General features: G+C 34.1%; 1 protein-coding gene across 4 annotated transcripts in view; it reads right to left on the reverse strand.

The window, feature by feature from the left end:
* Positions 1-1,197: 1,197 nt before the first annotated feature.
* Positions 1,198-15,504, reverse strand: part of FSTL5 (follistatin like 5) — a 243,654-nt gene continuing 229,347 nt past the window's right edge. For all 4 annotated transcript variants that reach the window (XM_032444360.1, XM_015860999.2, XM_032444359.1 and 1 more), the window contains one exon: positions 1,198-3,675. In XM_032444360.1, the coding sequence (XP_032300251.1) occupies positions 2,973-3,675 (703 nt within the window). In that variant the 3' untranslated portion in view covers positions 1,198-2,972. The remainder of the gene's footprint in view (positions 3,676-15,504) is intronic.

Consider the following 15,504-nt stretch of genomic DNA (forward strand, 5'->3'; position numbering starts at 1 on the left):
TATCAATCAGAAAAGACAGGAAAATAAACAAACTATTGCTATACCTGGGTTTGTTTTAGGAGAGATCTGAAATATTGAAGACAGTGTTTGATTTCTCATTTATCAGTAGGATCAGAAGAACTTCTGGACCACAGAAACCTACTTCAATTCCATAACAAATGGAAAAGAAACAAACCATGGTCTTTGGGCTATTATCTGGAAAACTGAGAAATTGGCAATTGTTCTTTACCAAACTGCCTTAGCTAAACTCAGAGATATCCTTAGGGAAGGACTAGAGAAACTGATTTTAAACAAGAATTCTAAAGTGACTGGGAGAAATTGTATATTAGAGAGATGACTGTGATATTACTGACATAACCAAATCTGTTAAGAACATTAGCAGAGATTCTGGTCTCCTGGTTCATAAAGTAATATATTTTATCTACATTTTAAAGCTCCTCTGATTGTCTTAGGTTGTTAATACAAAAGAAGAAGTCACTGCCGAAAGTGACAACAGCCTTGGATTCTGAGATTGATTCTAAGGGATCGTGCAACATGGGGGAAGGGAAAAGAAAGGAAGGGAAGGGAAAGGTTCAAGGCTTTAGACAGCCTGGACTAGGAGATGTCCCTGCACATGGCAGGGGTGGTGGAATGGGTGGAACTTGCTTGTCATTAAGGTCTCTTCCAATTCAAACCATTCTGGGACTCTTTGATTCTCTGAAAAGAATTCTGTAATTTCTTTATTGCAATGAATCAATGATCCAATTTTTATCTTTAATTGTTAATGCTTAGATAAAGAGAGGCCAAAGCACATATACATTCCACCTACACAAAGCAGATTGGATAAAGAGCTATTTAGCTGTGCTGCATGACTCTCAAGATTCTTGGTTTAGACTTATATGTTTCTACAGCTTCTAGACTAAATGTCTTTGGCTTCAGGATCTAGGCATCAGAATAGACATTTATCTACACTCTAATTATTTTGTGTCTGCTTGATTAATTGATAAGCTTTTCTCTGTAGCAGCCAAATAAAATTTCCAGCTAGTTAAACCCTTCTAGATTTTTTTCTTTCCATATTAGTATCATGTATGTTACATATATTTGTTTTATAAATACAAAAGGCAGATTCACTTCCTTCTACTTTGCTTTCACATAAAATATATGTTAAATGCCACTCCAATGTGGCTACATTGGAGCATTCACCAAAATCAGAACAGATTAAAATTTATGGGGTTTATTCTTCTTTTATCAAGCATTTTCTACATACAGAACATTCACGTGGTGTAAGGTACAGAAGAAAAATGCCATGAGACAGACTACTGCAAATAAGTGAATAACGGACAGTTTACACGATTCTTATTTGTTCACAATGAAGAAAAGTTGTTAAAAAGGAAAACAGATTCGGTAACTAGAAATGTAAGCAGACTCTTAATTTAGTTAAATCTACCTACCAGGAGATTTGCTCAAGCTAAAGAGAGATTTACTGTATCACAAAGAGCAGGATGCTAAATGTACACAAGATTACAGTGCTAGAAAATTCCAGATTTCTAAATTTACACAATCTAAATCAGGGTAAAATTTTGTTTAAAAAAGTATTTTTTGATTGCCTTCATTAAAAGGAGGTCAGTTTAAGAGCTTATAAGTATTCCTTAGCAAAAACATAATAAAAATAAAAGCACTCCCAAACTTTTAAGTCATTGCTCTAAGTCTGGATAGTTGTTTACTGCTGACTTTCTTATCCTACTGACTACTGTTATTTTATTTCTGAGAATCTCATTTTTCCCATTTAGGTGTTTACTCATCATTAAAATTAGAATTCTGAGTTAATAAATTGTAAAACAAACAAACAAACAAAGTTTCTGTTGCTATTGTTGGTGGTGGGTTCTTTGTTGTTGTTTTTTCACTAGTCCAGTTGGATGCATGAAATAGAAAAATTGAGTTATTCAAATGGTTTAATAAATATGTGTCAATGGTATAATGGATGAGCAAAAATATTATCCACTTGCTAACTTTAATTCTCTGAGTTTTCAGCTTCCTAAAATGTATACATATTTTTTAAATACCAGTTTTCTTCTCAGTAAAACTAAAGCTTTGTGTAGTCAGATATTTAGAATTTGGTTACTCTGAATAGGTAAATGCAGTGCTTCTCTGTAGTAGAACTAAGACTCCTTACTGATGGAATCCTGTGACATCTGAAAAACCCAACATCTACTCTTTTTCTTACAAAAAAAAAAAAAAGAAGAAGAAGAAGAAGAAGAAAAATAAAAGCAGCTCTCTCAAATAGCACTCACCATAAAAATAAGCTTCTTGAATTGCACTGATCAGAAAACTGTGCACTGCAAATATAATTTCTCTTTTTTTTTCTTTTTTTCTTTTTTTTTTTTTTCCCTTTCTATGTCCCAAAGCTTGAGACAAAAATTTGATAGTGAATGTTTCTCTCCAATGACAAGCAATCCTGTAGCCACAATGGGAATAAGTTATTCAATTTCTATGCTTTACCTTTCTTGTGAGACTTTCACTTCAAGGCACAAAAATATTAAACAGTGAACTGGACAAAATAGGACATCCTATTTCAGTTTAAGGAGCGAAAACTTGTACTTACTCTGTGTCTGAAGCAAAGCAAACCAATATTTGAATCATATTCAATTCTTCCACTTAAAAATGCAAAGTATCATTAAATTCCCTGAAGCTTTATGGTTTTTCCCATTTTCTTAAAAGTAATGCGTGGCATTTGTCATCAATTTCAATATGATGTATTTCCAGTCAACCAATGCAATCTTGGCTGATAGTTAATAAGGCTACCATTAGCAAATAGCTGTTTTTATATTAACTTTTATGTGGAAATTGACTCAAATTGCATTCAAGTTGAAGAAATATCAGGCATAGAAGGGTTTAACAATTTCAAATGAAATTGGTGTAAATTTAAAGAATGCTATAATTTAAGTGCAACATACTGTAAAACTATTAATGCAGCAAATATTCAACATAGATCCTTATGCTTCCCCCACCCAAATTACTGTGTTGCCTCTCTCAACTTCAGTGATTTCACAATTCAACTTATTGAGCCGTCCATCCAGGATAAACAGAGATTCCTTGGAAGGGGTCATGAGATACTGACCAAAAAGGCCACTGTCTTTTATAAGACGGTTCTTACTGTTCCAAGGCCATTCGCCTGCCCTGACAGGCTCCTTAAGACTCTTCACCATCTTAACCTTGCCAGAGGAGAGCTCCACAAAGAGAACATCAGTTTGTGTACTGGAGCTACAGTAGATGTTGTATTGATGAGCTTCAGTGAATGATGGCTGAAAAGCTACATCAGATATGTGCAAATTTGTGTGAATGTCAAATGCATCCTGTATTTCTCCTCTCATTGTTATGGTCTGGATCCTCATGAGACCCTTTGCATCATCAACACTGACGAGGTAGTGTCCATCTGGAGAGACATGTGGCCTGCCTGTTACATCACCATTGTATCCAATCACAGAATCAGTAACACTATCCACTATAAGTTGTGGTAGAACAGCACCAGTGGTATCAGGTTTACAGCAGATAAAAAAAAATCCTCCAAGATGTGTATAAGCCAGTGACTGAGGAATGCAATTATAATCCTTTAAACTAATTGTCTTGACGTATGACATAGTTTCAAGATCAATTTTCTGAAGCACAGGCTCATCTTTATGAAGAATAAATCCAAACCTGGAAGGAAAAGCATAAAGAGTTACTGTATGCATCATATACAAATGTGGAAAGGCAATATAATGAATTACATGAGTTAATACTTGCAGCAGTGTACAAATACATATTTTAGTTTCAGATGTATCAGAGATGAAGTATTTCATACTATTTAATTTTCAGTGTTCTTGCAATTATATTTTAAATTGCAACAAATAAAATGCCTAAAAATCATTTATCTGATTAATTGCAGTTTTATTTCTATAGACACTGCAGGGAAAGTAAACATTACTCTGAATATCTATTCAGTTAAAACTTTTACAAAAGCTAGGAGGAAGAAAAATATTAAATATCAATGGATAATACGTCCCACAAGCTTTTATTCACTTCACAGTCTTCTTCAACTTTCTTGGGAATGTCAGTTTTATCCAGTGCTCATTGTTATTCAGATAATTATCCTAATCTTTCTTATTCTAATTCAGCAGAAATGAATATCATAAAAGGATTTAAGTTTATGCTTTCCAACTATCCAAGCCCCACGTTTCTTATATTTTTAAATGAATCTTTATGCATTTCCATATATTCAAGGAACTCTCACTCAACATGAATAATAAGATTAAGCCTTAAAAATCTAGAGCCTAATGTTTTTTACATTTGAAATACATACTATATGACAATTCTCTGTTAACCTGTAAGTTCTGACTACACAATTTGTTGACTGTATATATGCAAAAGCCAGTGTACTTAATACTAAAAAGTTCCCCCCCCCCTTTTTTTTTTTCCCTGGATGAGTATTAAATCAGGTCTAGCTATCACTATTGGTTATTAGTATTGTTTTTTTATAATGTTAACAATCCAAAGAAATTTTCTTGTTCAAACTTAAAAAAACTCACAATTTTACACACTGAGACAGTGTGGAAAACTTTAGCCTAGAGGTAAACACATTAAAAGATCAGCTATGCTAGCAGAATATTAATATGGTGAAATTAAGTTTTAACTTACAAAGCATTTTACAAATATCACAGTAAGTGAAGCAAAAAGCTGAGTGATTTCCCTATGGCTATATCATGATCCACTGGCAAAACCAGTGTGACAATACAAGTTACTTAATGTCCAACATATTTTTTTACTGATCATGACACAGGCTACCCAAGCCAGTGCAACTGAGATCTTAAAGGAGACAGATGGGAATAAGTGCCGATAATTAAAATACATCTTTTAAAAAGATCATCATAGATCATGAAATCCTGCTTCAAAATTTGCTTGGCTGCATACAGCAAGGATGAGTTGCAAATAAATTTTAGCCCACTGTCCAATAACCTAATTGCTGCCTTCTAATAACTATGTGCATCTGTCTGTACTTCCCTTCTTTTTAGCATTATGAACATCTTGGTATGCCAGCACCAGACTGTTACAAGTAATTTTACTAACAGAGTAAACTTGAGACTAGGGCATTCTGACCACAGTAAAATTGGCATAGGCACCAGGTGAGGTAATTATGTAGGGTGGGGGAGTACCTAGCACAGAACAGAAGGAATGTGCTACGTTTTGGAAACATTGCCCTCCTATTGCCATAGAAAAGTACAAAACATACCTAAAAACAACAGGTTGGTAACAGACATTATATGGAAATGTATCGTAGCAACAGCATTGGGAAGATTGTGAGCCTGAGATGCTCAACCAGTGAGTGCCAGGAGAGGCTTTACCTGTGTTTGACCCAGGGTATATAATGGAATGGATTTCACTGACTAGCTGCGCAGTTTCTCCCTTGTCATGAGCATGTGTGCATCCATTACTGCAATAATGAATAAACTACACTTCACAAAGATCTCTGCCTGATTAGAAATTTTTGATCTTGAACACGTTTCTCACACTTTCACTGTCAAATTGTCCTTTGTCTTTCTGATGAGGAGGCCAGAGTAGCTGTACTAAAATAGTACTTCTCAGATTTGTCAAAAAATAGTATTGTAAGACACTATGGCTCTATGAACTTCAGTAAGGCCTTCGACACAATCTCCCACAACCTCCTTCCCTCCAAATTGGAAAAATATGGATTTGATGACTGAACAGTTTGATGGACAAGGTGTGGGTTTTAAGACTGTACCCAGAGTATGGTGGTCAATGGCTCTATATCTGGATGGAGAAACATGGTTAAAGGTTTCCCTCAGTAGGCAGTACTGGCACAAATGATCTTTAATATATTCAACAATGACACAGACAGCGGGATCAAGTTCACTCTCAACAAGTTTGCGGATGGCCCCACACTGTGTAGTGTGGTTGACGCAAATGAATGCCATCCAGAGAGACCTAGACAGTCTCAAGCAGTGGGCCCAGGTGAAAATTGTGAGATTCAACAAATCTATGTGCAAGGTCTTGCACTGAGGTTATGGCAATGCCCACTATCAGTACAAGCTGGAGTATGTAAAACTGGAGAAAATAGTTTGCTATGATAAGGGTAACAAAAGCATAGGAACAGGCTGGCCAGATAGGTACTGGGTGCCCCATCCCTGGAAACATTCAAGGTGAGTCTAGACAGGGCTCTGAACACCTAATGTAGTTGTAATATCTCCATAGCAGGGGAGTTGGACTAGATGACCTTTAAGGGTCCTTTCCAACTCAAAAAATTCTATGATTCCATGGATTCTAAAGGAAGCTTTGAAGTACAAAGATTAGGAATTGAAAAACAAACAAACAAACAAAAAATAACCAACCCATATATAATAAAATAGTATAGTTTACCAGATCTTTAAACAATTAATTATCAATATTAAAACATTGCCTTCCAGTGGTGTCTATAATCCCAACTCAGTGGGGTCATTTCACAAAACTGTTATTAGTGGAGTTTCATTGAGAATTTAGTACAAACAGCAAGTAAATGAGCTGATTTTCCACAATTCCATTGTTTGGTTGTCATTTTATCTTTCTGTTTGTTTCACTTAAAGTAAAGCCAGACTATTTTGACAGGGTAAAGAAGTTGGCACTAGAACTCTATGTTTCATTCTGTCTTGTGGCTAACTGAATTCAACCCCCAAAGCTACCATAATCTAATAACTTTTCAGAAGCACTTAGTTTTCCAGAAGGATTAAAAAAATACAGCCACTCATAATCATGCAATGAAATTGTGCCTGTCGCCTTTGTGCTGTTAGCCTGTTTTTTATGACTAGCCTGCTGGAGAACAAGTGATACTTTAGAGCAACTTCACTTTTCCCAAATGATTTATAGATAGATGGTGGTGTGTTTAAAGCAAAATTTCCTCTTGTATAGATTGATCTTCAGAAGTCTCCCACTGTTCATTAAACCCTGATCAATATTTATGAGAATCTCAGCCCTCATGTCTCTTCTCTGCAGTGAAATCATACACAATATCCGACAGCCTATAAAGGCATTTGTCAGAGTGCATATTGTGAACTTGTGCAATTCAAGCCTGCAAGATATGAGAGGAAATCTTCACATTTCCAGTTCTTCATTTTATAATTTATGCATATGGGAATCTGTAGCCTGTGGGCATAACACTCCAAATTGTAGTAAATACTAGAACTCAGAAATATGAGATTGTTTCTTTCTTTACTCACTCTCTATATGTATGAATAATAAAGATTTTAATACCAGACTAACAACAATTTCCATAGCATCAAAAATTTTCAATCATATCATGACAAGCTGTTAAGAAAGAGAAATATGAATAATTGTGCTTAGCAATTCTATAGCACTTTCCATCTGAGGAGTGCATTGGGTTTGGCTGGGATGGAGTTAGTTTTGTTCATAGCAGCTCATATGGTGTCATGTTCTAGATTTGTGACGGAAACAGCGTTGATAGACACTGATGTTTTAGCTGTTGCTGAACAGTGCTTATACAGCAGCAAGGCCTTTTCTATTTCTTCTTCCCCTCAACAAATAGACTGAGAGTGGAAGAGTCTGGGACACAGCCAGGACAGCTTTTTCCAGTTGACCAAAGACAGTATATGCCACATAACATCATGCTCAGCAATAAAACTCCCTGAACAGCCACTGCTTGAAAAACTGGCTGAGCACAGGTCTGCTGGTCATGACTCATGCTTTTGCATCACTCATTTTTTTTTTTTATTCCTTCACTTATTAAACTGTCTTCATGGCAAACCTTGAGTTTTCTCACTTTCAGCTATCCCAGTCTCTCCCTCATCTCAGTAAATAAAAGTGTGGTGGTTCGGCTGCCAGCCAGGGTCAGCCCACCACAAGGAGTCATTAGCTGTCTGTGACAACTGAAGAACTTTGCAATACCAAGATGAAGGTAAATGGAAAGAAACAAATTATACAACTTGTCCAAACTAACTGAATGGAGTCAGGAAGAATATTCTAAAAGGTGTTAAGTGCAAAATGCAACAGTGACATCTACATGACGGAATGCCCTATTTTCCTGTTTTTGGAGGCACTGGGGGCAGGTGTGAGAAAGCAATTAAAATACTACTCTTATAATTAAGAGTGGAATAATTACAGTGAATAGTTAATAGCATTTGATAAATGACTAAAGAATCATAAGAAATGTAAGGGACTTCTGGAGATCATTTAGTCCAACCCCACTGATTAAGCAAGTTCCATACAACAGACTACTCATGAAAGTGTCCAGAAGGGTCTTGGGTCTTGAATATCTAAATGGGAGACTCCACAGCCTCTCTGGCCAGCCCATTCAAGTGCTGTGTCACCTTCAAAGTAAATACGTTTTTTCTGTTTTCTTCTTTCTTTTTAGACATGTTTCTACTTTTTTTTTTTTTTTTTTTTTGTAAAGGAGAAATTTCAGTGTTATGCAACATAAAATATCAGAAAAATTGTGAACTTATGAAAATGGATATGAAATGCATTCACTTTCTTAAACAGTAGTGACATTTGTGTTTACTAGAAAAATGTTCAGTGTAGACAAATGAGTTATTTTAATGCTATTGCTAGGGGGAAAAAAACAACAAAAAAGTCTTGACACTCAATTACTAGAATATAGTTTAAGAAAGGAATTTACTACTCAGATTTAGGTAACTGTAGGCCAGTATGTAAAGCAAAAGCAGTGAGCAGTTAACTTAAACATTCAACTACCCTGTTCAACAGCTGTCATGAAAATGTTTATGCATGGGGAGGCAGCAAGCTGAGACTTCCATCTAGAATGGCAGTGACAGAATTTTGTGTAGTTCTGATAGATTTTAAGTAATATACCTAAAAAACAAAACAAAACAACAACAAAAAAAAGGTGCTTCAGACTATGCACATTTGCAAAATGGTTACAGTGCCTCAATGGGCAGTGTAATTTAGTATAATATTTTTTAAAATCTGGTCTTTTCAACTAAAAAACTGATACGTGAACTAGGAAATTGTAAGTGACAAAACCAATACATGACAGAATGGAGGATAATACTGAGACCTTTAGCTATAGAATTAGGGAATTAGGGATCTTTTCTCTCTTTCTTTCTTTCTTTCTTTCTTTCTTTCTTTCTTTCTTTCTTTCTTTCTTTCTTTCTTTCTTTCTTTCTTTCTTTCTTTCTTTCTTTCTTTCTTTTTTTTTCTTTTCTTTTTTTCTTTTTTTAAACGGGAAGTTCTAGTCAAATAAAGCATGAATTAACCGTAGAATATATATTTCATACAAAGTTCCAAAATTATGTGAATTCTGACATCACGTCTTCAAAACAGTTTTTTGCAAAGTATCATTTTTTCCAACTTTCACATTACACAAGATTCTATCTCCTAAACCCAAAGAATAGCTGAGCAAGAAGCAAGCATGGAGCTGTCAACAAGAAGTAAACTCACAAATTAGTTTCCCAAATGTTGTTATTTTCTTCCTTTAGACAAACCACATACACTATTTATGAGTGTGACTGTACTCATCATAAAACAGGAAACATCTTAACACTGGTTAAAAAGTAAGGACAACACAAGGAAAGGCTGAGGAGAATACTGCTAGAAATGAGATTATTACTGTCGTTATTTCTGAATACTTTAACATAAAACTGTATATATGGTTGAGCAAAGAAAAACTGATGGAGAAGAAAATTATGTAAACACTGATATCCTCCTTTTTGTTTCATGCCCTGCATCCACAGATTATTCCCCTTGAGTCAACAGCCATTTTGTAAAAAGATCTGAGGTCAAACACTTAAGTAAAATTATATTCTTAGAACAGAAAGTAAGTAAAAGGTAAAGAGAATGAGATGAACTACAGTGAAAATTATTTGCACCAAGAAGAAAACAAACAAACAAACAAAAAAACAACAACACAGAACTTTAGTACAAAGTAGAAGTTTTGAACTTGCACAATTCAGTTCAATAAAATGATCAGAAACTTTATATGCTTTACTTCAAGTGAATAACACTGATGTTTAAAACCATTCAACATTTTGCACATTAGGGACTATTACTCAAAACTTATGTAAAAAAGAAAAGAAAAATCAATATAGAATCAATATAGTTCTGCTTCTACAAATCTTGATTGAATTTACCCCAAGTAAATGTCATTATCTGCTAATGAACATTCTGTTAGATGATTTTGGTAGACTCTGATTCTATGAAGATCTAATGTGGCAATGTGGGAAAGTACTATTTAAACAAAATTCTAAAATAAAAAATATGTTAAATATCAAATGTCTTTTTTTTTTTTCCTGATGAAATTATGAGTAAATTATCCACTGTAGTTCTGAAGAAGTCATCAGAAAGAAAATTATTCAACACTGCCTTTGCTTTTGTTTATTAAAATTATTCCTCGCTTTATATGCATAAATAGATGATTCTCGGGAAGATTGTTTTCTTTTCCTTTCTATTTTTATTTTTTTACTTCATAAAGGTCTTGCATTCATATCACTGAAATCATCACAAACTTAATTTTTCTCACTGCAATAAATCTTTTAAATAAAATTTTAATACACAAGATTTTAATTGTCATTTTTTTTATATAATTCCTGTGCTATACTGCACAAATAAAATACTTCTCTCGAAGTATTTTATCCTGAAATTTAGATTCAGATTAGACATTTAGAAATTGGAAAAACTTCCAAAATGAAAACTATCAGCACTGCAAGGGCACACAAGTCCTCCCCTCAGGACTTAGAAAATGATTGTTACTAGAATAGTTCATTAATGAAAAGCTGCTGAAAAAACATCTTTAATTTCTGCAGTTCAAAAATGGTTGTTTGATGATAATAAAAGGCTAAGTGGATTTTGTCTGTTGGCCATTGCTCATCAGCATAAAAGTTGTTTTACTTTTGGGTACTGCAACAGTCTTTGACCTTTGAAATTTCCTTCCCTAATTTTGTTCCAGTTGTTCATTCTGACATTATGCTTCACATTTCTGTTTTGCAGCAGAAAAGACTTCCCCCTGTACCGGTATATAACTGTGTTAAGCACAGAGAATCTTCCTATTGCTGTAAATGAAATATTTAAAACCCTGTCAGAAAAAGTTATAAATAATATTTTCAGCAGTAACATATGACTATGATAATGTACCTTTGAAATCTTAACACAGTAGTTGTAAGGAATAGGAATGAGAAGATCACAGAGTCAGAATAAGAAAATTAAAAACAGAACAGAAGGTTGTGAGGTCACCCTGATGGAAGATGAGCAATTTTTGCCTATAAAAACATCATCACTTCCATTTTTGTTAAATGAATGAAAAGGTCAGTTCAGATATAGAATAAAATTTGATGGCAGGTCTCTTTTACTATTTTTTTTTCCCCCCTTTCAGGTTTAGATTGTACCTGCAGAGCATTTAAATCATATCTCACTCGAGATCTATGGAAGTGAAATGGAGTATATGTTGAAGAATATCTCCAAACAAGCTATGTCAAGGAACTAATAAGAAATTTCTCAATAGTTATCCCCCTGATATGATGGATTCTTCAGACAGTTTTTCAGGCTTCACTGGAAGAGCTCACTTCTTTTAACACAGCCCAAACAGTCTGGGATTTGAATCATGTATACACCTTTGCACAGTGTACCGATTGTCCTGTTATTTCAGGATAGTAATAATGCCAGAGTCCATGAATGGTCAGAGACTACTGTTACAACAGATGTATATGAAGTACACTTTCACTACTGCAAATTGATTACAGTATTCACAAGAGAATAATCCATGACATTTTATGACAAATAAAGAATATGTTTAGAATTCAGGATTATATTAAACTATTTGTGCTTTAATGGAACTAATTCTCAGCAAACAAGAAGAAAAAAAGGGAAAAAAAAGGAATAAAAAACATAAGAATTTTTTTTTTTTTTTTGCTTGTATATTTTAGAAAAGGCAAGCAAACAATTTAACAACAACAAAAAAATCACTTCATTGTATGAATAATGAAAGTCAAGGTAAGAGCTAGCTACATTGACACAGTGAACAAAAGACATTCCGAAAGATAGCCTTGAATGTCAGTACAAGGAATGATGGAATTAAGACCCGGCACACCAAAAACATAGTAAAGGCATGGTGGGCAGATGCCATAGAAAATGCACAGGAAGATTTGTACATGCCAAAATAAATAGTCGATTCTTGTAGAAAATGAATAATGAGGTAGAGATAAGGAATGTAAGGGTGATAAATTATGTATGTCAAAACATTCCCCAAAGATCTTCATTTTCAAAATGAAGCTCACCTACTCTGATATCAGGGGACATAAGAACACTGAAAACCACCACAAACACTAAGCTTTAAAACTTTTTTTTTGCCCTGAACTTTATTATTATTTTTTAATTAATGACCCAAATTAAAAGAATACTAGACTGTGCCAGAGCAGATATTTTCTCTGTTTTAAAAATGTGATTGATTTTTTGGAACATAAAAACATAAGAGATGACATTTCTCTCACAAATGTATGATCAGCAAGGGAAGAACTGAGGCACATTGTGGCAAAGCTGCTGTGCTAAATTATTAATGCTTGGGGTTATTATTTTTGCTATTGTTGCTGTTAAGATAGAAGTTAGAACAGTTTATCTACAAGAAAATATTGCATATTGACAGTTGGGAATACATGGAATGAACACTGTCAAAATAGAGTCTATTGCTACAGATTTTGAAGTTTGATTCATATAAATACATAAGCATCTCAGCCTCTGTGTGTGCACTGCTACCATGGAGTATTTACTGAAAGATTCTGCAGTCATCATTAGACATTGCAGTTAACTGCTACATCTTTGCTGATTGCCCTGGTGCTGCTGAGCTTCTTTCTCCAAACCCTCAAGCTTCCAAATTTTCTCCCCTGAAGAGGCATTTATATCTTAATGACTTAGTCATGTAGTTTGCCAACTTAGTAGTTTGCAGACTCTCTATTCCTGTAAAATTGCATCTTTTTAATTTAATTTCTAAAGTATTAAATTATCTCATATCTTTCAGCTAAATTACGTTCGCTACATGAAATATTCAACCTTTTTTGTCTATGCTCCATCTCTAATTGGTTTCATATTTATTGATTTTATTTATATATATATATATTTTGAAACATCTGAATAGTCCTTTCTAATTACTCTAGATCTTTGAAATATACATATATATATATATATTTGGTACATATTTCCATACAAATTTAGAAAACTCTCTCACAGTCCTTCAGCTATTTCACATCTCTGTACAGGTTTAAATTCTGGAATTAAATGTGAATTTCCCCATCCAAACTTATGAATGTGTTGAGTCACCACCCCACAAGGGTACTTAAGTTTCATGTTGGTAGCATACTCCAATTACCTCTCAAAGAAAAGCTTGGATTTTGGAATGTGTTGTGCAAATGAATACGTATAATTTTAGAAAGACTGCTTCTCTTATTATCCTTCATGACAGAGAAATAAGAGAGAGAAAATTCAAACTAAGAATATTCAGACCCTGAGCCATCTCACCAGAGAGTTGATTGTTCACTCTTCTACTTGTTAAGTCAGATAACTGTATTACTTTTAAAATGCTTGTTAAAAGATTAAACCATCTAAAAAAGTTAGACTGACTCCATTATGGTGAGTTCATTTAATATTGCTTTTGAAACATTTTTACAGCAGTGTAATGATAGACCTTAATTTATTCCAATTATCTTTTGTTCACTTCAATTTATGAACGGTGAAGCTGAAATAATCAGTACTTTTGCTCCTTAGGCTTCTAAGAATATATTTTCATGAGTATTGTACAAGTCATCTTTTTCAGCCATCCCACACACTAATTGCAAATGTCTATTTTTATGATAAGAAATGGTTGTTAGCAGACAGCTAGGGACAAGATCATTGGTTGCACTAGACTGCTTTGGCACAAAGAGTACTTCACTGGTTAAAATTTTGTTCTCAGTAAGCGAATAAGGCAAAATAGGAAAAAAAAATAAATATCTAGTCTCAATTTTTAAAAGGTCCATCTACAATGGGAATAAGAGTGGTATATATATTCCCCAGAAATAACTTGGGAAATCACCTTGGTACTTACAGATCAGCAGATTCCACTCTGTCCACTCTTGTAGCCACAGTATATAATTACTTTGCAACACAGCCAAGTGGGGAATCGGGAATTTTTTCAAACAGTATGTGTTTGAAAACATGGACATGACAGCATGCATGAAAAATAGCAAGCTTTACATTCATTAACTCTTGTGTAATTTTTCATAAATTGGCTGTGATTTCATGTGACAGAGGCAAAACAAAGCAGATGAAGACAGTACGGCAAGTTGTAATAATATACATGATATGTACATAAGCAAACATAACAAAATTATAAATGTAGATTATAAATTATAAATTTAAATGCAAACTATAAATTTAAGTATACATTTCCTCCCTTTGAAACCTTCAGACTTCTGACAGCAAGTCTGAACAAACTCCTTTCATATTTCTTCTTATTATTCATTATTGGTTTGTATCATAGCCTCTTTATTGATTTACCAAGATTTTTGGTTCATTGTTAGTGTCTGGAATAGGAAATTCAAGAAAAGCTTTGGGAAACTGACTGAAAGCAAAGTTTGCATTATATCAGTTTTGTGAGAAAGAGAAGGATTTTCATGCCCCTCATTAACACTCCAGAGAACCCCCTCAGAGCCAACATATGACCTACTCTTAGTTGAAAAAATATATATATTTATTTCTAGAATTAGGCAATCTATGCTTTTAAAGCTTTATCATGGGATGTCAAACTAATCTTTCTGCAGCTGAGACTGAATACACAGGGATCTGCCATCTGTAAACATCAGTAGGGTAGTATACTATATATATACTAGTATACTACTATTATTAGGGAGGTTAATGGTAACTTGGTTGGTTTTACTAAAACCAGGCTTATGTGTTATTTGCTTTATATAACAGTAGCAAACCACTGCAAAAAGATTATAGCCAAAAACTGGCTATTTCTAATGGTGTTTGCTGGCAACTATCTCTCCCTTATCTCAGCAGTGAAAGGAAAGCTTGACTAGATCCTAAAACAAAGGGAGACTGTTCACAATATCACTTCTCCCCTTGGCTAAGAGGATACAGAACCTATCATGTGACTCTTCAGCTAAAGGTAGCTGCGACTCACCATGCACGAATGAAAGCAACAAATTGACCTACTTTGAGAGAATACCAATTGCCAAAATGATTTCTTCCCTGTCTTTGTAATAGGCCTATTCTTCCTGGTCCCCTTCCCTAAATAACGCTTAACCCAATCCATAACATGTCCTAATTACATGAAAATTAACGTGTCTAAATATCAGACTTGTTTTAGTGATCCTTTTATACCAAGAATCTGAACATTACTGTATAGATAGCAAGAATACTTATGATAAAATACTTATATGATAAAATATTAGTGTATGATAGAATATATGTCTCGTAAATAAATGTATTTGCCCATACCATATTGTTATAGTGTTATGATTTTTGGTTATTGGTATTCCACATCATGACATCATGTAGTGC

The sequence above is a fragment of the Coturnix japonica genome, chromosome 4, assembly GCF_001577835.2.
Source record: "Coturnix japonica isolate 7356 chromosome 4, Coturnix japonica 2.1, whole genome shotgun sequence".
NCBI classification, from domain to species: domain Eukaryota; kingdom Metazoa; phylum Chordata; class Aves; order Galliformes; family Phasianidae; genus Coturnix; species Coturnix japonica.